Source organism: Motacilla alba, chromosome 3, assembly GCF_015832195.1.
Source record: "Motacilla alba alba isolate MOTALB_02 chromosome 3, Motacilla_alba_V1.0_pri, whole genome shotgun sequence".
Taxonomy (NCBI): domain Eukaryota; kingdom Metazoa; phylum Chordata; class Aves; order Passeriformes; family Motacillidae; genus Motacilla; species Motacilla alba.
The window spans coordinates 77,395,316-77,418,891 of NC_052018.1; the positions used below are offsets into that span (position 1 = coordinate 77,395,316).

The window sequence follows — 23,576 nt, forward strand, 5'->3', positions numbered from 1 at the left end:
CTGTGCCTCCTCATCAGCATAGATGGCTAAGCAGTGGGGCAAAACTCCCCACAACCCAAACCCTACTGCTGGCTTGTAGGATTGCAGAGCCGAGTTCAAGGTGGTGTGAAGTGAGCCAAGAAGTGACTGCTCAGGCAGGAGTGAGACCTGGGAGAGGGGACTGGGGCTTCATCAGAAAGATTATTTTTTTAATACATGGATGGATTATGTACCTTTATCAAATAAAGCAAGTACAAGCTGAGAAACAGTGTATCAGAGAATCATAAAAGAATTTAGGTTGCAAGGGACCTCTGAACACCAACCTCCTGCTCTCAGTAGATCCAAGTAGATCGGGTTGCTCAGCAACTTGCTGAGTATCTCCATCACTTCCCTCAAGAATGCAAACCCAGACTGTGTCCTGCCTTATTCTCCATCTGCAGGGATGGGGATGCCTCCTACAGCTTCAGGGAAAGGAATGGCACCTACCACCCCTGGACAGCATAGCAAAGGTGTGGGCCAGGCATTGCCTTAAGAGTGTTGGGAAGAAGGAGTCCCAGGTGCCTCTGGCAAAAGCAAGATCCTAAAACTGAAAGCAGCTGTGGGTTTTGTGCAGCTGGGAGCAGGACAGGAGGGACAGAGAATTTCCCTTGAGGGAGTGGTCTTGAAATAAACTAGCCTTAGAGGCAGTCAATGCAATTGCATTCTAGCCCCTTCAGGGAAAGGCCTTCTCCACTGAAAACCAGAGGAAGAGTAGCAAGGTCCCTGGGTGCAACCTTCTGGGCTTGGGAAAGCCTTCTGGGAATAATAGAGGGTAGGTAGGGTTGTCTTTGTGTAGAGAGGGCACCACTCTTGTATCCCATAAGGAAATAAGTGTCTGATGAGGAAAAGGGCCAAGGACCTCAATCAACAGCTTCAAAAGGATATTTCCATTTTATTTTACATTGCATATGTCAGACTAAGTCTCAAACCAGGAGTTACTGATTCTTCAGTGAGTAGAAAATCCCTCTGTAATCTCAAAGGGAAGCCTTGGAGTGGAGCAGCATCCCACCAACCAGGCTTGCATAACTCTGAACAGCAGGTCACATCTTCCCTATTAAAGGAAAGACCACAGTGCCACGCTCCTGTCCCTGAGGACACAACTGCTGCCTGCAGGCAAGAACAAGCCCCTCCCTTAGCTCAGCAGCTCCTGTCCCTGTAGGGACAACAGGGCTGCTGTCTGAGGTGCAAGGAAAGCCAGGCACCCAGCTGGAAGGGCTGCCTGGGCTGAGTCCAGGGGGGAGATCATTGCTGCCTGCTGTGCAGGAGGTGCTGGAACAAGGAGCCATCTTTCTGCCTTAGGCGGGCGGGTGAATCCAGCTCTGCCACTCTCCCAGCTTGCATCACCAGCACGCGGTCCGAGTCCAGGATGGTGTTCAGCCTGTGGACAACAAATGCCAAGACACGTGTAGTTGGATCTGAGGAGAAGCTCTGGATACTGCTTCCCTTGCTGTTAAGGGTGGCCCAAAGGGTGGCCAGCATTAGGAGCTGTGGAGGATCTCCCTCTGCACTGAAGGTCACAGTGCAGTGCAGCTCCCCAGAAAGCCTCTACTCACTGCTGAAATGCAGCACCCCTTAGGAGAACATAGTGATGCCTTCCAGTTGCTGGGCATGGCAGGGCACCAGGAGTGCAGAGGGAAGTTCTGTGGGGGGGAAGTTCAGGGCATGCCTGATTTTGGGGTTGCAAAAAATGTCTCCATCCCCACAGGGGTTAGTGAGTTGCTTTATTTGCCCCAGCATTTCCTCACCTGCCACCTCCCAAGGGCAGCAGAAATTGTGCATCAGCTGTTACTCCCCTGCAGTCTAGCATCTTTGCTTATGCTACCACCACCACCGGATTTGGACTTGCCAGACAGCCAACCACAGGACCCACTGCACACGTATGTGCCCCGGTCTGCCCAGACTGCCAGCAGAGCAGCAATCTCTGGCTCTGCATAGGGAAGACAGGACAGCAGGAATGTTTTTGCACATTCATGCACCATTCAGTGTGAAACTACAGTCCTATGAAGCTGCAAATCACAAGGATTTGAGTAGGTAAAAGGCATTATGGAGTTCAAGACTCTGGCTACACGTTCATCTCCAAAAGAGTGCAGGCTGCAGCACTGGAAATGCCTTGGAAGGGCAAGAGACAAGTACAGAGTCACCTCCCATCCTGGATTTTACCCAAAGCTGAATGGCATGGAAAAGGCATGGATACAAATCAACCCCATCATCACCTCTCTCTCCTTACTGCTCTCCCCCATTGTTCTTCATCACAGTGGAAAAGGGGCTGGGACCATCTTCAACTCAGTCTTGCTGCTTTGCCTTCTGCCACTCCTTTCTCTGCTGTTTCTCCTCGTTAATTACTCCCCCATCAAAGGTGGCCTCCCCACACCCAACCCAAACACACACCTCAGCCCACAGTGCCCTTGCACTTCTACTCTATTTATGCCTAACATCCCTAGTGTAGGAACCACATTCCCTTCACAACCCTCCTGCCTCCCTCCTACATAATGTGTTTAACAAGACCCACTTGACTCACTTGCCAGGCCCAGCCCACCCTGCCTGTCATCCATCACTCCCACTCCTGTGCAGCAGGACACCAGCCCCTGCCACCTGCTCATTTGATTTTTATTTTTGTGGTAACCTCTGTGCTTTGAAAACACCCTCCATACAATTGCATAACCCTCCTCCAAATGCTCCTCCACTTGGCATGAATAAGAGCAGAGAACACCACCTAATGCTGATCCATCCCTTCTCTGCAGTATTCATGTTTTGCCCTCCTCCCTCTGGCTGCAACCATCCATTGATTCTACTCCTAATCTCTCTGATGGGAGGCAATCACTGTTGTCCTGTCCTGCCTGGGCAGTGTCTGTCTCGCTGGCAGAAGGTGCAGGCTGGAACTAAAACTCAAAGATAGAACCTTCCAGGAGCTGCCTGCAGCCCTTTGCTGCTGGCTGTCCTGCACTGCCCTCTACTGAGCCAGGGACACCTGCTCCTCCACTGTCTCCACATTGCCCCTTTCCATAGGATAGTTCTCCATTACTCCTCGCCTTAATGTGGCAGAACCACAAGGAATGATTCACCTGCCCTACCGATTCCAGCAGGCAGTGCCCAGGAAGAGAAATCTGTGATATGATGCTGCATTTTGCCTTTTGCTGACACCAGCTTCTGGGTACAGCATTTTCCCCTTTTCACATCCAGTTGTTCCCAGCACCCAGCAGAAAAGGCAAAAGGCAAAGTCCAGCTTTGGCACTTGAAAAAGCTTATCACAGAGACCTGCATGCTCAGCTTGAGGCCCAGGCATGGAGTGTGCAGCCACTTCTCCCTGAGAGTGGTAGGATGATTTAGGCACAGAGGTTCTTCCATACCTGTGAGCAATCGTCAGAACAGTTTTGTCAGCGAAGCGCTGGCGGATGGTCTGCTGCAGCAGCTGGTCTGTCTTCTGATCCACGCTGGCTGTGGCCTCATCAATGCACAGCACCTGCCAGGGACAGAGACTGAAGGGAGCTCCCAAGTGAAGGGAGCTACCACAGCAGAGACCCCAGTGCCTGGCTAGAGACAGCCTGAGAAGTTAGCACAGGATATCTGTTCCCATTACACCTCCAACTCTGCAGTGCTCTGCTCTGCTCTGCTGTCCCCAGACAGCCACCAGCAGGTCACCCTCCCCCTTGCTCCAACAGAGGCAGTGCACTCACCTTGGCCTGTGTCAGGAGGGCTCTGGCCAGACACACCAGCTGCCTCTGTCCCACAGACAGACTCTTTCCCCTCTCTCCCAGCTCGCTGTCCAGTCCACCTGCAGGGATCAAGATTAGCAGTCACCTGCATCATCTACACAGGGCCCCAAACAGCTCCACCAGTCCAAGATTTTCCCAGTAGCACACAAAATCCCAATTCTGCTCAGGCCCAGGCCTTAGAAACTGGAGCCTTTACACTCAAACATGAGCAACATCTGGCACAGTTCCCTTAGAACTAAGGCCTGGCTTATCTTTCAGCTACTCCTCTAACACCCACTGAGGCCTGGTCTCACCAGCAAACTTCTGCCACCCAATCCATCACCTGCCAGTCCATTTGCCTCCAAATGTCAGGTAATGCCCACGGGTCCCACTGACCTGTTCCCACACTGGTTCTAACCTTGCCTAACCCATTCCCTACTGCATCCACCTCAGCCCCCTGCCTGAGCTAAGCCTCTTGCAGAACCCACACTCATCAGCTGCTTCTCACTGGTTTCCAGCTCACCCATCTGAGTAACAGCATCCCACAGGTGGCACTGCTCCAGCACCTCGCGGAGCTCAGCATCCGTCCATTTGCCCTGGGGGTCCAGGTTTTCTCTGATTGAGCCACTGAACAAAAATGGATCCTGTGGGATGATGGCCAGCCTAGATCTGCAAGCAAACAAAAGCTGAGGGCTCGTGGGATGAGTTCTGCAGAAAAGTAAAGATCGCTATTTCTTTTTTTCATGGAGTGTCTTAGTCTGCTACACATCTTAGAGGCACAGAGACATGGGTCACATATTCAGCCTGGTTTCCTTAGCACAACTGTCGAGAAACAACAGAGAGGCTCATAAAAATCTGCCACAATCAGAAAAGAGGGTGCCACAACAGTGAGTCCTTTGCTCCTCGCTGTTTACTTTGGCATCAAGCCACTGACATCTCTCAGCCACCATCAGCTACCCTTCACTCTGCTCAGCCATACCTCAGCTCCTCCAAGCCCACCAGCTGGCTGTCAACACCATCGAGGAGAATCTGGCCTGATTTCATCTCCACCATATGGAAAAGGGCCAAGAAAAGGGTGGATTTCCCAGATCCTGTGCGACCCACAATGCCCAGCTTCTCTCCAGGGTAAACAGTGAAGCTCACGCCATCAAGTGCATTAGGCAAGCCTGGTCTGTATGCCAGGACCACCTGCTGGAACTCCACACACCCCTCGCTTGGCCAGTCAGCAGAAACCTAAGAGGGATACAGGTGAGAAAGGGTATGATAATGATTGATTGTCATCTTCAGCATCACCTCCCCACAGTCCAAGCCCCACCCTTCCCTTTAGATGGTTGCTTGGCTTCTGAGCGGAACCAACACACAGCCCAGTCCCACCTCCAGCCCACTCCTAGGCTTGTTCTTCCATCACAGCTTGTATCTAGCACCCATTCTGCTTCCCTACTCCTTCCCATCACTCCCACCTTCACCAGTTCCCGCCAGAGATTCAGCCTCCCCAGGAGATACACTAGGTATGTATCTCTTGATGAGCGATTAAGGTGGTTTCTGTGGGGAGGGCCCTCCACCCATTCTCTGGAACTCTGTGATTTCCCCGGGGGGCAAGTGCAGGGCAAAGAGCCAGAAGATGGGCCAGTACCTGAGAACACATTTGAGCTTTTACCTGGACCAATTTATCCTGAGGCTCCATGGCGATGTCTGTGGTGTACTCCTCTGTCCGCTCCACACTCACCATCATCATCTCTGTGTGAGTGAAACTGTCAATGAGGCCTGAGAGCAGGTGTGTGACAGACAGGGCATATGAGAGTGCCAGGCCCACAAGTCCTGTGAGGACAAAAGTGTAAGCAAGAATGTTAGTGGCAGGGAAGGAGCTGACATCTGGGCAGACAAAAAGAAAAAAAGAACCACAAAGGAAAAATCAGGATCTGAAGTCTGGGGTCACACAGGAGCAGAGACAGGAACTGAAGCACTACACTGTGGGTGACTTGCTAGCAACAGGAAGCAGGAGCTCTGGATCTTACCCCAGTGTAGGAAAATGTGTAGCTCTGGGCTGGGAGAGGAGGAACCCCTTGGGCACAGCCTAGGAGTGGACATAGATCAGTCCCTGGCAGTCTACCTGGATTTCCCAGCTGCTTCTGGTGCTGGATGATGGCAATCCCTGCTATAGCAGTAACCACAGCAACCCCAATCATCTGCAAGCGGATGTCCAGCCACTCCATCACTGTTTTGCTGGCAAAGAGACAGCGCTGGTTCTGCTCCAGATGCAGCTGATTCTCCAACTCAAACCTGTCAGGCACACAACAGAGGTTTGCATCACTCAAATTCCTCTCCTGTTGCCCCAAACAAAGGGCATTCCAGCCACCCTATATCCAGCCCCACAAGAGGAAGGCCTTGGCCTATAAAACCAAAGCTCTGAGCTCTGTCTCTCTGGGTGCTTATGCTTCCTGCTCACCTCTTTGTTGCCCGCATGGCTCTGATAGTGCTCAGTCCCGAGAGGGTCTCTGAGAAGTGGGTGTAAATGGGAGACAGGGTGATGCTGCAGAGGCGCTTGAGCTCCCGGGATGTGAATCGGTAATAGCGCTGAATGAAGAAGTACACTACAGCCAGAGGGAGCAAGACCAGACCAATCCAAGGGAGGCCATAGGTCATTATCACCAGCATGCCCAAGAGCCCGTAGATGTTGGCTAGGAAGATGTTGAGGATAAATGGCAGGCTGTCATCCACACAGTACAGGTCTGAAGAGAAGCGGTTCAGGATCCGGCCTGTTGGTGTGGTGTCAAAGAAGGTGACTGTGGCCTGGCAGTAAGGGAACAGACAGTAAGAGACAGTCAGGTGCAGTGAGATCCAACTACAGAACAGTGTGTAGGAGAGCAGCACCCAGGGGAGCAGATAAGGCCACAAGGAGGTGGCCACCACAATCCACTTCCTTACCTCAGCCTCCAAAGCCAGCATCCACTAGCAGCCAAACAACTCATGTTGTTTGCATGGTAAAAGGAAGCACTCCTTCTCTATCGAATGGCTGACAGCTACTGAGAAAGCAGGCACTCAGACACCATGATGGCCCAAGAGCAGCAAGGCAAATCTAGCCTCTAATCTGAACTTCCAATCTCCTAATCCTAACTCTAGCCTGAGGACCCAAGGAAGCCAAAAACATAAAGTTAACTGACAACATCAGCCCTAGATCTTGCTTAATAACTCCTTCCAATCTCATCTAAACCTAAACTCACCATCCTGTAAAAGTTACGTTGACTTGACTGGCTATACAGCTAAGGCTAATGAGTGAACAGATACAGGTGGGAGCCATAAATCATCCTTCCATGGAATGAACAGGACACATTTTGAACCCCGCTCATTGGCCCCTTGTGCTGGCTGTGGTGCAGCCCTTTTTGAATACAGTCCTCCCAGCCAATACCAACAGAAACCTTAATCTATCTCCCACACCGTACTCCCAGCTATCGGAAGAATGGCAGCTTGCAGGAGCCTCAGCCTGCTCTGGACTTTGTGCTCATTACCTTTAGAACCCTTTGGAGCAGTCGGTCGTGAATGACAGAGGCAGCACGGAGAGCACCATAAGCAAAGAGGAACGCCCGTATAATGGTGAAGAGGGAATTGGCCCCTGCAATGCTCCCATAAACTATCAGGTAGAAATTCACATCCACTGAGCCATTGGGAGCAGCTGGGGTCTTGTCCAGATCTTGAAGGGGGGAACTGGAAAAAAGGAGGAAGATTATGAATCTGCCAACATCCTTCTGACAGTAAATGCACAGACAGGGCATGAGAACCCCAGAGCATACTCCAGGGGAAATCAGGATACTTTAGCCTGATACTCCTGTTACACCCCTTTGGCATGTTGGGACAAATTCTCTGATTACTATGCAGCTAGGGGTCTTCCATCAGCCCCAGATAATGTGCCTTTTTGGCACATTATCAGGTCAGGGATTTTTATTCTCTTTGTCAAAGCAGCCACACACATCCCCTGAAGTGAAGTGGTCAGTTTATCTATCCCTGCTCTCAAGGATCTTCACAAGAAATTCACTTAAGGACATTTCCTGCTCCATTTGGCACCTCTGGACCATATTCACTTACACCAGCCCAGCAGTGGAGAAGAGAAACAGCTCTGGGGAAGGCAGGGAAGCTGAGCAGGCCATCACAGAGGTATTTGCTGTCTGGGATATGCTGGAGATCCAGTACGACAGCCACCAATCCGAGATATTTCTGGACGCTACAGAGAAAGACAGACTATGTAAAGAGAAATTCTCCTTCTGAATCAGCAAACATGAAGCTGAAGGGGCAACTGCTGGACAACTTTGCATAGTCTCGCTGCTCAGTATAGTCTTCCCCCTGTCAGCAGTAGAGCAGGAGCAAGTGAACAGCCTTGAGGTGCAGCACTGCTACAGAGGTGAGTGTTCAAAGCCCTGGCGTCTTTCCTTCTGGACTCCATGCAACCAGGGAATGAGACAAGAGGAGAGGAGTGTCTAAAGACAGATGTGCTGCAAGGTCACTGCCTCACCTTGCATCAGGAACAGTGAGAAGAGGATTGATATTGCTATGCAGCTGCCCATTGCCATCCAATAGGCCTTGTACACCTGAAAAGCCACTGCCCCTTCTTTCTTCTCTTCCTCCTTGTGGATGAGATTATGGTTTTGGGATGGTTCTTCCACCTCTGTCTTTATGGCCTCTTCCCATCCCTGTTCATTAGGGGCTGTGGGTATAGATGCAAAAGCAAAGGTCAGTGCAGTGTTAAATTCTTCCTGCAGCTGTCCCTAAATGTGAACAGAGCAAGTCTAAACTATGAGGGACACTTTTTTTTCCCTCCTCTCCCCTCTTTCAAGACAGGTGCACCAACCCTGGCGGTTCTTCATCCAAAACTGGGCTACAAGTGGAACAAGAGGTTCAAATACTGCTCCAGACCAATACCCAATGATATGTGGGCCTTCTGTCCTTCTGTGTATACACTACCCACATATCAGCACTGCCACAGCAGAACAAGATGATGGGAGTTCTGCCCTAAAGCCAGCAGCCATCAGGTACAGATTCTGTCTGAAAGGTCAGCTGTGCTGCCCCAGCTACCCTTAACCTCATCAGGAACAGACCTTTATCCTTATCCCCCTTGTCTGAATCCTTGAACTTGGGGAAGGCTTCAACAAGTGGCAGGATATCAGCTGGTGTGCCTGTGAAGAGAGACACGCAAATTCTTCAGCATCTGTGAGGAGAAGGTGACAACTTTCCACCCTCCCACTGCCTCTTGCTCTGAAATGACCCAGTTTTGTTCTCTCATAACATTCCCTACGTTATTACTGCAACTGTACCCTTGAAGGCTCTGCTCCGTTCAACCTGCTATTCTTTCTGCCTCATCAGCTCCCCACATCTAGGGCTGTCCTGTTTTATCTGTACATCTGCACATTCTCTTGCACCCCATCTTTGCACACATGCAGTGTTCTCAGTGTCCTCTTTTATCACTGGGTTCCCCACTAGTTAATCCTAACCCCCTCAAGCCATTCCAAGACACAGGCACAAGTGAATGCCTGAGAAGACAGACAGTGTACCTGTCTTAACTATCCTGCCATTGTCCATCAGCAACAAGGCATCGGCCTTCTCCAAAAACTCTGTCCTGTGAGTGCAAAGGACCCTGGTCTTATGTTTGAGAACTCCGAAAATGCATTTCCGCACAATATGTTTGGCTACATCTGCATCAACAGCAGCCAGGGGATCATCAAGGAGGTAAAGTTCTTTCTCCTGGGAGGGGGACAAAAGAAAAAAGGATACAGCTGCTGGCCCTGCTGGAGCAGGCAGCGCTGTAGAGAAAAGTCCAAGTGTCTCCATGAGGCAGCACCTTTAGGCTAGCACAATGTGCTTTAAAGACATGTTGCCAGAACTCACTGCACAGCTGAGTGCTTCCAGACTCTTTATATTTGACTTGGCAAGATCTGCCACACAGTAACTCTGTTGTTATTTACCTGGTAAACAGCTCTGGCAAGGGCTATTCGAGCCTTCTGTCCTCCACTGAGTGTCACACCATTTTCACCCACCTCTGTCTGGTCACCTGCTGGTAAAATCTGAAATATTCAAGAAAATAATTTAGAAAGGGACAAGAAACTGCTGGGGACCCAAAACCAGGACACAGGGGCCCCTCTCCAGTCTCTGGCAGTAATTTCTAAGGCTGACACCGTACCAACAATCTATACACTGGTTCTACAGACAGCTGGCAAGGTTTATTTATGCAACACAAATCTCTTAACACTCCAGAATAGGGTGGTCACATCTTAACTACCCATTGAGAGCAACTTCTGGTCCAAGGTAATTGCACACAGTAATTTCCTGTGAGAACAAGAGCTGTGCCTGCATCAAAATTATGTCAGGGTCCTTCCAAACAGCATAGCAGTAAAAACTACCAAATTTCAGTACCTGGAAATAAGTCTCCTCTAAGTTTGGTAGCATAGGTGTATTTTACAAAATCTCAAATAAAAATCATGCCTTTACAGAGTATTCATAGCTCTGGCCAAAATAAACAGGAGCTGCTAAAGCTTGGTACTTCAGAAAATCAGGCATTAGCTTATAAACTGGGAGAAGGCTAGATCCCTACCATAGATACAGCCAGGTTGACTGGCTAATACAGTCATAAACCTCAAATTTAGAATATATGTCAGGAGCACTGACTTAGCCCTTCAAAATCCCAAAGAAGTTGCTTCTGATCCTTCCCCCCAAAAAAGCATCAGCTGCTGATAGGTTCTGCCTGAAAAAGCCAGCAGTCATCAGCTCTACAAGAACAACTCCTTTCCCCAGCATGAAGAGCTTTTGGCTCAGCAGCAGCAGAAACCACCCAAAGTGCTAAAAGAGTGACTTCACACCTTAAAGAAGTATGGGCACGCTAGGAATGGCATGGGCTTGGTAATCAGAGCAACACTGTGTGATGGGACACTGGAGCAGCAGTCTACTCCTTGAAACAATAAACACTGATCCCAGTGAGGCTCAGAATGGATGCAAAAGCCTGCCAAGAAGGCCCAGGGAGGTTTCCAGCCTAGGCACTCACATTTAAGTCCTCGGAGAGGGCACAGGCCTCCAGCACCTCCTCGAACAGCCTGGCATCATATTCCCGCCCAAAAAGGATGTTTTTGCGGACAGTGGTAAACTGTATCCAAGGCTCCTGAGTGGCCAGACCAAATCCTTGCTCCAGGTCACAAACATACACTCGTCCACCTTGTCTGCAAGCACAACAGAAGTGGGTATAAAGGGCAACAAAGAAAAACAGCTGACAGATCAAAATTACCCACAAGTCGGGATAGCATTGGACAATTCCCACCTGCCGTGGCATGGAGAGACCAGGCAGGGAAAACTCTTTAGGCTACTTACTTAATGAGCTCTCCAGAGATGGCTGCAAGCAGAGAGCTTTTGCCAGAGCCAACCTTCCCAACAACCCCCAGGAGCATTCCCTGCAAAGGGAAAGGAAAAGAAGCAATCTGATGTGCTAATGCAGGGTAGCTTGTCCAGATTTCTTGAGCCACACGTAGCCTGTAAGGAAGCTGACTGCTAGGACCATCTCATGTTCAGCAGTGCAGTTGGGTACAGCTGTCAGGTAAACCAGACTCCTGATATGACAGGACACAGATTTGCAAGGAGTGTTAACTCTAGAGCCCTGCTCTGTTCCCTGTCCAGTTGTCTCCAGCAGCAATAGTAGAAAGCAGAGAGAACTAGTTCATCTCCTGTCTGTAAGGCATGGATGTTCTCTAGCGCCTTTCAGCCTTTCAGTGTCCTGTGCCTCTTAACCAAGAGAAGATTTTGATGCACAGCTCCTAGACTGAGGAAAACTGTCAGAACTCAGGACATCCCTCTGGGTGCCCTGGATGGCCAGAGCCGCTGGCAGGGGGCTCTGAGACCCTGGCATGCAGCCAAAGACACACGTGGGGTTTTGATCTTAGCCCGTGGAGCAAATTACCAACTCTTATGAAGAATTACAAGCCATACACACAAGTTAGGTATTGTATTAGAAGTAGTTTCAAAGTGAAAGGAAGGATTTTTGAGTGCTGTACAAGGGGGTTTTAAGCCTTGTACGCAGGGGTCCAAGTTTTGTACATGGGGGTCAGGGGTTCTAAGATGGAGGGATTTGGGTGTGCCCTGTCCTCTTTCTTTCTCCTTCCTAGCCTCCATGTCTTTGGTGATGTTGGCACTCACAGATTGGATTAGTGTAGAAAGTCACCATTCAATATAGATAGTAGGCATTGGGGAAAAAGTATAAACATGTAGTACGTAATATATGATATAAAAGATGGCACCAGCCCCCTGGGAGGGCAGTGTGCCTTTGTCTGACCTGCTGAACGGGCCACAGCAGTTCAGAGAAAAGAATCTTTTAGATAACTAACAATAAACAACCTTGAGACCAGACAACAGAGGACTACTGAGTCTTTCTTTGAAAACACGAGTTAGAGGAAAAACTTTTCCATCTTTCGGAGTCACCCCAATCCAGGGGCACGAGACCCACAGAAAACGTGCCACGTCTGCTCAATTATTTCTAATTTCCAGTATTTTTTCTCTAATGCATTTTTCTCTATTACCTCCATGTCCTCGCTCACCTTTCTCACTGACAGGTTCTCGATGTGCAGTTGCAGAGTGCCTGTGGATGAGGGCTGCCTGGTGCTTTCCTCCTCAACTGGCACCCATGAGAAGGCCGCACATTGCATCTCCATGGCAGTAGCAGTATCTGAAGGGCTATCTACAAGTAAAAACCCAAACAGCAAAGCACTGCTGTGAGAAGACCAGAAAATTAAGGCACCTGGCATCACAAACATCATCAGCTTTGTTCCCAAATACAGTGACCATGGATGAGGCACTGCATGATGCCCCTAACCCTACCACAGAATGAGACTCTTGCCTACTGACTTGACCTTAAACTTATACATCCCTTCTTACATCCCTTCTGTCTCCAGCTCACACCAGACACACATGGCTGTCAGGGAGAGACTGTAATGATATAACCTGGTTTTATTATTGTTGAAGGTAAAAGAATGGCAGGGAGCTGACAATGAAAGGCAATGAAAGAAGGAAAAGGAGCTAATATGGCTCAAGAGAGGGACAGCCACTCAAGCCTTTCTGCCATGTGAAGCCAAGTTTGTTGATGGCTTCAGTGTCAGAAGAGCTTTGGTCAGAGGACAGAGCTGCTTGTTCTACTGGGACATTAATGGCTCTGCTGGGACAAGCAGTGGCTTATGGAAGTGGAATCTTACAGCCTTGTCTCCCGCTTTCCACAGAAATTAAGAGAAGTGTATCTACTCCACCTCTACCCAGCTGAACATCCTGAATCACTGGGTGACAGCCAGCTGCCCTCCAGCACCACCCCTGGGCCGCGCACCTCAGATCTCTGCTCTGAATGTCTGCTGGCCAGAGTCTCAGGCCTGGCAGATTCCTTAATGTTACCTAGGGCATAATAAGCTTCCAGGTCCTGGTCCATGAGTTCAAAGAATTGCTGGATTCGATCCAGGGAAACTTTGGCCTCCAAAATCCCATTCAGCACCCATGGGAAGCTGTTCAGGGGTAGAATAAGCATCCCAACAAGGGCCAATGCTGTGAACACCTGCATGGGTAAGCAAACAGCCATGAGCTGGAGCCAGCACCTCCCCAGTGTCCTCCTAACAGCTTCACCAGTGACAGCCTGAAGAGCTGTGGAGAGATATAGGCTGGGTTTATTTCCCAGAGAAGATGCCTCAGGATTGCAGTTCCACTGTAGACTGTGTTCTGCACAAGACAAGTTTGGAGCTTTCCCTACTACCTACTCACCTTTGTGGCAGTGAGCTGGTGACCCAACAGGACATAGGTGACAAAGATGGCAATGGAGACAACAACAGGGAGCGCTGCCCACGTGTACACGCACAAAGCATCCAGGTAACTGATGGCCCGTAACTTCTGCAGCTCTTTAGCCCGGCAGGATTTTATCCTGGTGCTGAAGTGCTTCTCCCAGGCGTAAAACTTGATCACACGAATGCCACACAGGAACTCTGTCATTAGCTGCAGGCAATGAGGAAAAGAACATCAAGCAAACAGTGCCCAGGCAACCTGGGCTGTGGCTGGGTGTGCAGTTGTCTCCTGCTAGGGGTTAAGCTAGAGATGTCAGGAACCATTTATTGCTAACAAAGGCATAAACTTTACTGACACCTACTGGAAACTTTGTGCTCATCCATCCCACCAGCTTCTTCAGCCACCCATGCTGTGTACAACAAGGAAAAGGCAAAACATTACACTACTTTCCAAGTGAAAGATGAACAATGCAGGTGAAGGGATGTGTGGAATTACTAGCTCCAGCCTGGAGGCTGTTTACTTGTGGTGACTTGACAGTGCCTTGAGATAACTACTGACTCTCAGGCCTGGTCCTGCCCTGACACAGATGGTCTGTATCCAGAGCCTGGCTGGGTAATTTCCAGAACTCTGGTGTCCCGGCAGGATGCAGTCCTCTCATTTCTGTTCTCAGGTCAACATATGTAGAGCAAGCTGACTGCATCTCTGCCCAGCATTAAAAACTAACAAGAGAGACTTTATTCAACAAACCAGTCTTACAACAGCTGGAGAAAGTTCAGCATCATCAGATACAACTCTGGTAGATGCACCTACTGCTGGGAAAATATGTATTTTTAAAGCTGCCAACAGTTCTGACAGGGATTTGACCTATGTTTCATACTTCCAAAGAATGAGTGAAACTGCTGTCCCCTCAAATTAGAGATACAATGCTAAAAGGTGGGAATCAAATGTCTGACAGGTGGAGATGGCATTGCAAATAGGGGAAAAGCAGTGGAAAAGATGACCGAGAGTGCCAAGCCTTGAGCCATATAAAATGACATCCATGATCATTGCCTTTGTCCAGACTGAAAGCCACTTCATCACTGATGGCATCACTGGAGCAATAGAATGGATGCAAATCTAGAGGAAGCCATCAGGAGTCTTACCTTTTACTACACACAGAAAAGAAACTTGCAAGGGAACCTAAATTAGCCCAGGGGACAAGACAAGCATTAAAGGTGAATGATCTTATTGGTGGTGAAACTACATCACCCTGAAACACTTTTGACCAAAATATATATATATGTGTGTGTGTGTGTGTGTGTGCGTGTGTGTGTGTGCGCGCGCGCCCCTTCCGGCATTTTTCTCAATAGCTGTGATTCAATTAATCTGTCTTGGACCTTGACTAGTGGCCAAGAAGCCAATGTTCTGGGACAAACAGGGAAAAAATACAAACTCAGAGAGACACTACTGCCCCTCACCTTGACTCGTGTGTCCTTGTGTTTCAGCATCTTCTTGTTGTTCACCATGATGCGGTTAGCTATGATCTTGTTGATGGGCACCAGCAGCAGTGCCAGGGCCACACCTCCCAGAAAGGCTATCCCCACTTGCTGGTACAGGAGGTAGAGGGTAATGGCAAGCTGGACAGGCAGGCTCCACAACTCATGGAAGCTGTGGCAGAAGTTGACCAGCCTATCGGTGTCCGTGCTCATGAAGTTGACAATTTCCCCCACAGTGAAGCGGGCAAGGCTGGTGCTGCTGACACGCAGAGCCTTGCGGTAGATGGCAGAGATGACGGCGGTCCGCACCATCAGCGCCGTCTTGTTCATCTCGTACCTGAACTGGCTCCGCAAGAGAGCGCCCAGGAAGGAGCCAGCAAAGAGCCCAAGGGCATACAGAATCCCATGGCTCAGGGGCTCCTGCCGTGACTCCATGAAGTTCACCAGCAAGTTCAGAAGGAGAGGACCTGAAAAATCCAGCAGACCGTTAGCCAGCTTGAGAAGTCCAAGGGTGTAGAAACGAAGCCCAAAGGCCGCATGAAGGACTGACAAGAGGCGCACAGCTTTCTGGGCATGGTGTGGGCTGTCTGGAGCATCACTACTCCCATCACCTCCAGCAATGATTGGGCTGGTAAGAGACACTGTCTCCTCCTCTGCTTGCTGAAGAGCTGCCTTCTTCTGCCAGCAAGAGTAGAACTGGCCACAGACCCTGGCAGCCTGGAGCTGGTGAGGAAGCACATAGACATCTTCTGGGTGGTTCAGCTTCTGTTGGTAGCCACGCTTCATAAGGGGGTTCATCCAGGTGTAAAAGAAGTGTGAGAGCCAGCTCTCACCATCTTCTGCCACTCTCTGCTGGTCAGGCACTGGGATCCCTGGCTCTGAGATGGGCTGGTCCTGTTGCCAGGAGCGATTGATGGAGAGGAAATCTTGCCTGCCAGCAGTGGGGAAGAGGTAGCTGACCACATAGGCAAGCAGAGAGGCCAGCTGCAGACACAGAATGGCAAACCTGGAGGAGGCACCGGTGTGGGCAGGGGACCAAGCTGTCCCACTCTGGCAGTACCACACCAGTGTGATGATGAAGGAAGGTAGGGGTAAGAGAGTGAGGAGAGCCAGGGCTGCAGGGCCCCTGGTAAAGCCGTGAATGGACCTGCAGAGCACGAGAAGAGCAAAGCCGTGCACCAGCCATGTCAGGGCAGCGGTGCCATTGGCCAGCACTTCCAGGTACACAGGGCCCAGCTCCTGCTCGGAAATGGTGGCTGGGATGGTGTCAGCAAGGAACAAGCCAGCAAGTGCGAAGGAGGTGGCGATTCTCCACCCCCAGCTTGGCCTGCAAGGCACACCAGAGCCAGACCTTGAGGGGAAAAGAGCAGTGAAATAAATTACAGCTGGAATTCCACTACCTGTCAGTCAGTACTGTCCCTTCTTCCTCTCCTCTTCCCCATGATTATATCCACTCCTACTTAACCTTCTGGATACACCTCCCTAGATCTGTAACTTTTTCTGACTGTAGGCATTGCTAAACTACATCAGGTCAATATAGCCCACTCTTTGGTCAACACCAGAGATTTAGATGCTACCAAAGAAAAGCATTTATTTACAGAAATTTGTTTGCAAACTATGATATTTTGTGGTAAAATCAGACTCCAATCTTTGAGGATCAACAGCAAGAAAAAGTATATTTAACCTCTTCAACACAAATTTTGGATTATGAAATTCCCTGTGTCACATCTCTGATCCTTGATTTCCTTGTCTGTCAGATATTTTTTCTAGAAACATTATTTTTGTCACTGTGAGTTTCAGTGATGCTATGCTTGTAAGGTGTATAATCTATTGCCCATCAAAATACTTCATTATCACTGGATTCTTTGTGGCCTTTCAGTATCAGTGAACGTTGTCATATTTAGGAATTTCAGAAGAGGGTAAACAGAAAAACAATTCTGCATCTCTCTAAACTCCTTATTGTATGAATACATCTTCTGTGCCACCTTGGATTTATATCCTCTGCCAGAACACTCCCAGTTTCCCCAGTCCTCATTCACTGAAAAAGTTTTTAATTACTTTCCATGATTTTATGCCCACAATCCCCTCTATTCTTTCTGTACACTGAATTAAAATGGATGCTGACAAATATAAATAGCATTATAATATTGTGTCCTTCCCTAATTACATATTCAGCACATGATAGGGAGATACAATTTCCAGCCTTTCCACCCCACCTCCAGTCCTGCATAGTAATCAAGAGTCAGATGGGTCACTTGTCATACCTCGGAGTGCCAAGGAAGCAGGCACTGACCACTGCAAGGATCACATGAGGAATCACACTTAGTGTCAGCTGGTTAAAGCAATGGCCAACGCTGCCACGAACCCACACAGGGAGTGGATCTTCTGGGCTGGTCCCACACAAACTAGCCAGGATATTCTCCATCCTTTGCTGGTAATTCAGTGTGAGAGACGGGATGTCCTAGGGTAAAGAAAAAGCAGCATGAGGTAAAAAACATAAGAACTACAGCCCCAGTCCAAGATGGAGTGACGAGTAATTAACAGAGCTAGAAGCAAATTCCTGGGTCATAGTCCAAGCCCGGCTATTGTTCACTCACTATCATATAATCTACTTCATGAAATGGTCAAGCTCCAGCTGAAAAAAAATTATCTTGTTTATTCCCTTAAGTCACCGCAGGACTGCAATGCCCTGTGAATTTGAAGTTTTCTTATTTCTAGGTTGATTTTTTTTTTCCCATGGCAAGTTTATCCTCTGTAAGTAGTATAAGAAGGTATTTTCCTGTCTATGGATTGGCATGAAAAATATTTTGAGCTGCTTAAACAATAACCTATTCATTGCATTTCCATGTTCACAGCAATTCCCACCAAGGTACTCCTTAAGGCAGCGTGTAACATGAAACATCCCCCAGCCGGCAGGGGAGGATGCCGGTGCCCATCCCGAGAAGGAGGCGACAGCCGTAAGCTACACACGACTGGCGAGCCAGCCCCCTGTGTGTGCCGCCCCGCGGCCTGAAGCACACCTGCCAAGGCCTCGGCTTTACAAGGATTTCTGCCCGCACCAGCCCGTCCCATCTCTAGCCCGGGGCCGGCTGAGCGACACGGGCCGGGCGCCGCACCGAGCTCGGCACGTTGGGGGGGCGCCGTAGCACTCCGGCAGCACCCCAGCACAGCGACCGCCGGTACGGCAGCACCCCGGCACAGTGACCCCGGCACGGCGACCGCCGACAGGGGCCAGGGCCGGCGCCAGCGCAGGGCCCTCCCAGCCGGGGCGGGGGCGGCGCCGCGGCCGCCACGTGGCCGGGCCGGGCGCGCCCCCCGCCGTCCCACCGGCCCCGGGCCCTACCTGGGCTCCCCGCGGCGCAGGCCCCGCGCGCCCCTGGCGGCCCGGAGGAGGCGCCGCAGCGAGCCCCGAGCGGGATCCAGGCCGGAGCAACAGGCCCAGCTGAGAGGCGACAGCTCGCTCAGACTTCCACCTTCCGGTTAAAAAAATATAAATTACCGGAACCAAAAGCTAGGCTCCAGCCATAAGCAAGGGTGATGTTCCCCAGAACTCCTCTAGTTCTGTCCTGGTGATCATATCCCTCCCTTCCTTCTCCTATGATTTTCGGCTCACAGCATCTGAACTGTTTGCACGCTGACAGACACCGGATGCACATTATGGACTTGCAGTGTTACCGTGTCAGCCAGCACAGGAATATTGATGGACCACTGTGTTATCCAAACATCAGCAGGTATAGCCCAGGCCGTGCTTTTACACGTATAAATGTACTTTTACAGGTACAGCATTCTTTGCTCGTAGACAGTACTACAAGATAAAAATAACATTACTGTAAGAGTGCCTTGCCAATAACACATCAGTCTACTCAGAGTGGGCAGAGGTCTCCTGGCATAGTGAGAGATCTTGATGTTAACCTAATACAACCACCTGAATAACACAGGGTAAACAAATCCTCTCTGATTCACCTGTGTTGTGTTCAGTGACTGTCTGGAGCATGAACACACAGGCAAGCAGCACCCCCAAATGTGACACGCATTCTTTACTGTAAGAGTATGTTGCACTGGGGTGGGGGGACTAAATGCACAACTTTCCAGATGAGAGAACGAGGACATCCAGCTCCATCTGCTCTGGTCTATTATACAGTAACAGGAGAGTGCTGTAAATGTCACCACACTACCTGGCAATTTTAGCTGCTACTGGTGATTTTTATAGCAGATGATCTAAATGCTTCAACTGCCACAAACCCTTCCTCAGTACTCTTTTGCCAGGGAAAATAAGCATATAATCACCACAGGTAGAAAACTTTACTTTCAACATGCAGCTCACCAGAGATACAAAAAGCATTCTCTGAGCTTGGAGGTGTTATCAGTGCAGTGCTGAGGAAGGAAAATATCAGTGACATTCCTGAGAAAACAGAGCAATCCAGCTAAGAGAGTGTGGAACAGCAGCTAAGAGCAAGAGCTCAGTGGCCACACTACTCTCTAATCATAGCTTCCTTGAAAGGAGCAGGAGAGTGCATTTTCTGCAAGTCTCTCTCCCCCTCCCTCCTTGTTTAATAATCTTTTCTCACATGCCTGGCAGCAATCTTTGTGTGTCAGAGTTAAAAGGTTGCCTTTACATGACCAAACTACTCATACTGTACACTGTATTTGGCCAGCCTGCTCTTTTCCACAGGTCATCCAAAAGTTTCTCAACTAAACTTTCCTGAAGAAAGGAAGTTCCTTGAGAGTAAGTTTTATGTCCTGTCTGCTCAGGGAAGCTTCCCTTCAACAAAATGCTGTGAAAGCAGCAAACTCTCAAAACAGCAAGTAGGGGTTGTGTGAGGTTGAAGCACTGAATTGCACACAAGTGAAGCTAATTTCAGAGTTCATGGTTCTGATGTCTTATTTATTCCCAAATGAAAACAAACAAGCAAACCCAAACAAATTAGAAATGTCCAAAACCAACCAAACAAATACCCTCAAAATACCCACAACCCCAACCAAACAAGTACTTTCTGTGTCTTAATAAGATACCAGAGAAGTTCTTGGATATCAACATAGGACAACCTTTCTCCCCTGAATTCATCACTCTCAGAGCTTTTCCATTCAGCCACTCTGTATTTAGCGTTCTCTTTTCTCACTTGCTTGCTCATCTCTCCTAACCTCTTCAGGTTCAAAACCATGAACTTTATCATTCACCTGAAAGATGGAAAGCCTTCACGTGCCACATTCCTTTTTGGTCCAGACAGCATTGCCTACACTTATATGGGAAAACAAACACAAAAGGTATTAAAAAAGGAACTTCAGGAAAATATCAATTCACCCAAACTGACCTGAAATCACTTTGCCTGTTCTGCATAAATGCATTTAAACAGCATCACAACAAGAATTTTTAAGGAGATATTCCTCCTTTTCCTGCTTCCTTTTGGCTATTTCTCCTGCTCCTGAATATTGCTGCCTACACCATTTGCTGCTACATTTTTGACAGATTTAAGATGTGCAGGCACGTGGCGTGGTGGCTATATTGCATACAAGGTACCTTGCACACTATAAATAATCATACACTTGGCAATTATAAAAAATCAGAGCATTCAAAATTGAAAAAAAAACCCCACCAACATTAGGTTTAATTTAATCCATCCCTACATGCAGGACATGCAGGCCAGATTTTATTCACTATTATCCAGAGTTTTTTAATGCTCTAGATTGATAAATCCCCAGTGAGGAAGCGCTATCTGGCAAAGGGAGACTGCCCCCCCTTTTCTGATGAGTTTGTTTTGTAATAGATTACTTAATACCAATCCAGGGACTCAGGGAATCAGTGTAAACTGCATGCCCATTCCATTTCCCAGCTATAAGTAAATATTGAGCTGAAACAGAAGCCAGCCTAGACAAGCCTTAAATTCAGAAATATCAACCTTGTAATTATAGATGTAAAATCTCTGAAAGCAATTGTCTGTTTGGATGCGTTTTCTGTGCTCCCAGCCAGGACTCTGCTATCTGCTGAACCATCCTCAAATTCCATGACGACACAGCCGAGGAAGGTTTGATTACTTGGCTCAGTCCAAAATTTTTCATGAACAGGCTGCTTTGCCTGGACCTGAAGGCACAAGATAGATATTGTGCCCTGTTTTCCAGGGAAAAAATATAATGCCAAGTTCAGAAGACAGCTGAGTATCTTCTACTGCATCTCCTCATGAGAACACCAATTCTGTCATAGAAACACAGAAACTGTCTTTGTTGTTACTCATAGCCTAGCCATTCAACATTAGATGGTTGTCTCATGCCCCTGGATCTAGTCTTGACTCAGACAAGAAGGTAAAAAAATTATAATTAAGGTATTACATATTTCTCTTTTACTGGTCTGCTTCTTAACCTAATGGTCCAACCTGAATTAACTTCAATTCTGATTTCTGTTTACTTGTTTATACAAAGCTACTACTAACTTTTCTTATTCTGTTCTTTCTGAATGTCATTTGCTCCCCTTTTTTATTTGGGGCCTAATGAGAATTCAGACATACCTTATTACCCCAATATTGCCCTCAGCATGCAATTAGCTAAAACCTCTCCAAGCAGCAACTAATTGCAAGTTCAACTATGAGCCTTGGAATTCCAAAGAGGAGTTCAGGAGCTGAACTTCTACCAGAACAGACTGACTGGCACCTCTGTCATCCAGTGACAGTCTAGAGCACCAGTTGCAGGGATGATACAAAAACCTCTGCAAAGCAGGTAAGGACCTCAATCTGACTTTTTCAATCCCTGAAACAAACTGTGGTGCTTCCTCTTCCAAAGATGTGAGAAGTCTCAATTTGCTCTGCACCACTGGGCCCAGATTTCAGTACTGATTTTAGGAATAATTTAACTGGATCCCACTAGGGATGCTCAGTCTCTTTAAAAACTTGGCTTTGTAAGGCATGTAGTTAAAAAATGACACTACATCTAATTGAAAATGAGTTTATAAATTGCAATTATAAATTGTAATTGTAAGGCAATGCTCAGTAAGATGACAGGGTGCTAGAAAATGCTAATGAGCACTGGTCAGTCTCCAACAAATGAAATGTTTCTCTTAGGAACACTTTTAACATCACAATACACAGGGTGTGTGTTTGCTTGCTTTCTACCACTTCTTCCATGAGCAGTTTTCTTATTGGTGTGCAGATAAGACACTTTAATGAACTTTCTCTTGAGTTTTTATTATCTGAATTCTTTCACCTTCCAAATGCCACTAAAATCTATGACCAGAAACCACCAGAATACCTCCTGTAGACCTCCTTTGGCTAAAAGGCAAAAAAGTTAGAAAAATATTATTTTCTGGCATTTTGCAAAGTTTTTAGGTATTAGATGCGGAACTATTATAGAAAACTGAATTTTAAAATGTTTTGCAGAGTTTCTTGGGTTTGTGGCTTTTTACTTGTCCATTTTAAAACCAAACTATAGTTAAAAACTGATGTAAAGAAAGCAACAGCCAAACAACAGTCCAAAACCAAACAAGTAATTTTTCTCACTCTTTTTATCACACTCAGCTATTTTTATTTACTTCAGTTGGTCAAACTGAGTGCTTGATGCAGACACCTGACACTAAGGCATGAAAACATGTTCCTCCTTTGAATAAAGTAACAAAACACATTTGGGTAACAGTATATTCCTCATGGTGATAAACTACTTGCATGTGATCTACCACAAAAAAACTAGAGGGGAAGTTCCAAAATACACATCAGTTTTGTGGTTATCTCAAAGTGTTTTGCTTCTTTGGGTGTCACTAAGTCTGCTGCTTTGGGTAGTCAATTGGAACAGGTTGAACATCCATTGGTCTCACAGGAAGTAGATCTGCAGTCTGCTGCACATCCTCAAAGATGAAAATCTTATCCCAGGAATTCTTACAGTTGAATTAAGGTCACTGATAAACACTGCAAGCCGTAGGACAGAAAGGTGAGAAGAGGACAATGGTAACAGAAATAAGTCTTTATATAGCTCATGCTTATTTTGATGACTGAGTGCATTTCCTGAGCCTGGGTAGTGATGCACTCATACAGAAAATCTTAAAGGGGGTCAGTTTTAATACAATTGTACTAAACCACTCCTAGCAGAAATATCTTATCAGACCGATCACCATCCTGCTGATCTTTGTTGCTACTACTTATAAATAGTATGCTTCAAAATGGTTATGTATGTTTGAGCAAATACATTCCCAAACACACAAGGAAAATTTCAGCCAAAAAAAATCGACTGGCTCTTCAAATACAATCCCTCACATGTCATTCAGCTAAGAACAAATTACAAATCAAGACATTAAAGCTTGTGGATTTTGGAAATGAAGCTGAAGATTTTTATGAGAACTTCATTTCTCTGCTTTCACTTCTTTTGACCGCTACCCCATTCTGGTTAATTGAAAACCCCTTCCTCTCTGGAGACAGTCCCAGAAGAGAGTAAGAGAAATGTTCACAGCCGCTGTCCCGCAGGAAGCGCGGTCGGCGGCCGGCGGTCAGGTAGGAGAAGGAGGAGGCGGGAAGCCATTTCCTACCCTGCCATCCCTGCTCCCGCCAGCCTAGAGCACGGGAATCGGCTCAGGAGTTTTCTGATCTGGAGGCTCAGCCTCGGCACCGCCTGGTCGCTTTCGAACACACTTCTGCTT

At 48.0% G+C, this 23,576-nt stretch overlaps 1 protein-coding gene across 4 annotated transcripts; it reads right to left on the minus strand.

Annotated features, from left to right (window-relative positions):
- Positions 1-890: 890 nt before the first annotated feature.
- On the minus strand, positions 891-23,541 carry ABCC10 (ATP binding cassette subfamily C member 10). 4 transcript variants are annotated; one of them, XM_038131614.1, is made up of 22 exons: positions 23,466-23,541; positions 17,230-17,426; positions 14,948-16,316; positions 13,473-13,700; positions 13,113-13,269; positions 12,272-12,411; positions 11,055-11,134; positions 10,735-10,906; positions 9,662-9,760; positions 9,251-9,440; positions 8,798-8,875; positions 8,215-8,406; positions 7,791-7,926; positions 7,217-7,412; positions 6,157-6,500; positions 5,821-5,990; positions 5,368-5,528; positions 4,690-4,943; positions 4,234-4,379; positions 3,693-3,790; positions 3,366-3,478; positions 891-1,396 (listed from the first exon to the last, which is right to left on the minus strand). In XM_038131614.1, exons 2-22 carry the CDS (start codon positions 17,388-17,390, stop codon positions 1,261-1,263), a joined length of 4,620 nt encoding a protein of 1,539 aa, XP_037987542.1. In that variant the 5' UTR covers positions 17,391-17,426; positions 23,466-23,541; the 3' UTR covers positions 891-1,260. The 4 variants fall into 4 exon arrangements, with proteins under 4 accessions (XP_037987542.1, XP_037987539.1, XP_037987541.1 ...); XM_038131611.1 differs by lacking the exon at positions 23,466-23,541 and adding an exon at positions 18,641-19,161; XM_038131613.1 differs by lacking the exon at positions 23,466-23,541 and adding an exon at positions 18,309-18,394.
- Positions 23,542-23,576: the final 35 nt, after the last annotated feature.

Bases quoted from the DNA above. Each gene is read 5' to 3' on its own strand.
- ABCC10 (XM_038131614.1), bottom strand. From the start codon at position 17,390: ATGGAGAATATCCTGGCTAGTTTGTGTGGGACCAGCCCAGAAGATCCA. The intron at 13,270-13,472 runs GTGAGTAGGTAG...TTACCCATGCAG, and splicing joins ACCAGCTCACTGCCACAAAG to GTGTTCACAGCATTGGCCCT. The intron at 10,907-11,054 runs GTAAGTAGCCTA...TTGTGCTTGCAG, and splicing joins ATCTCTGGAGAGCTCATTAA to ACAAGGTGGACGAGTGTATG.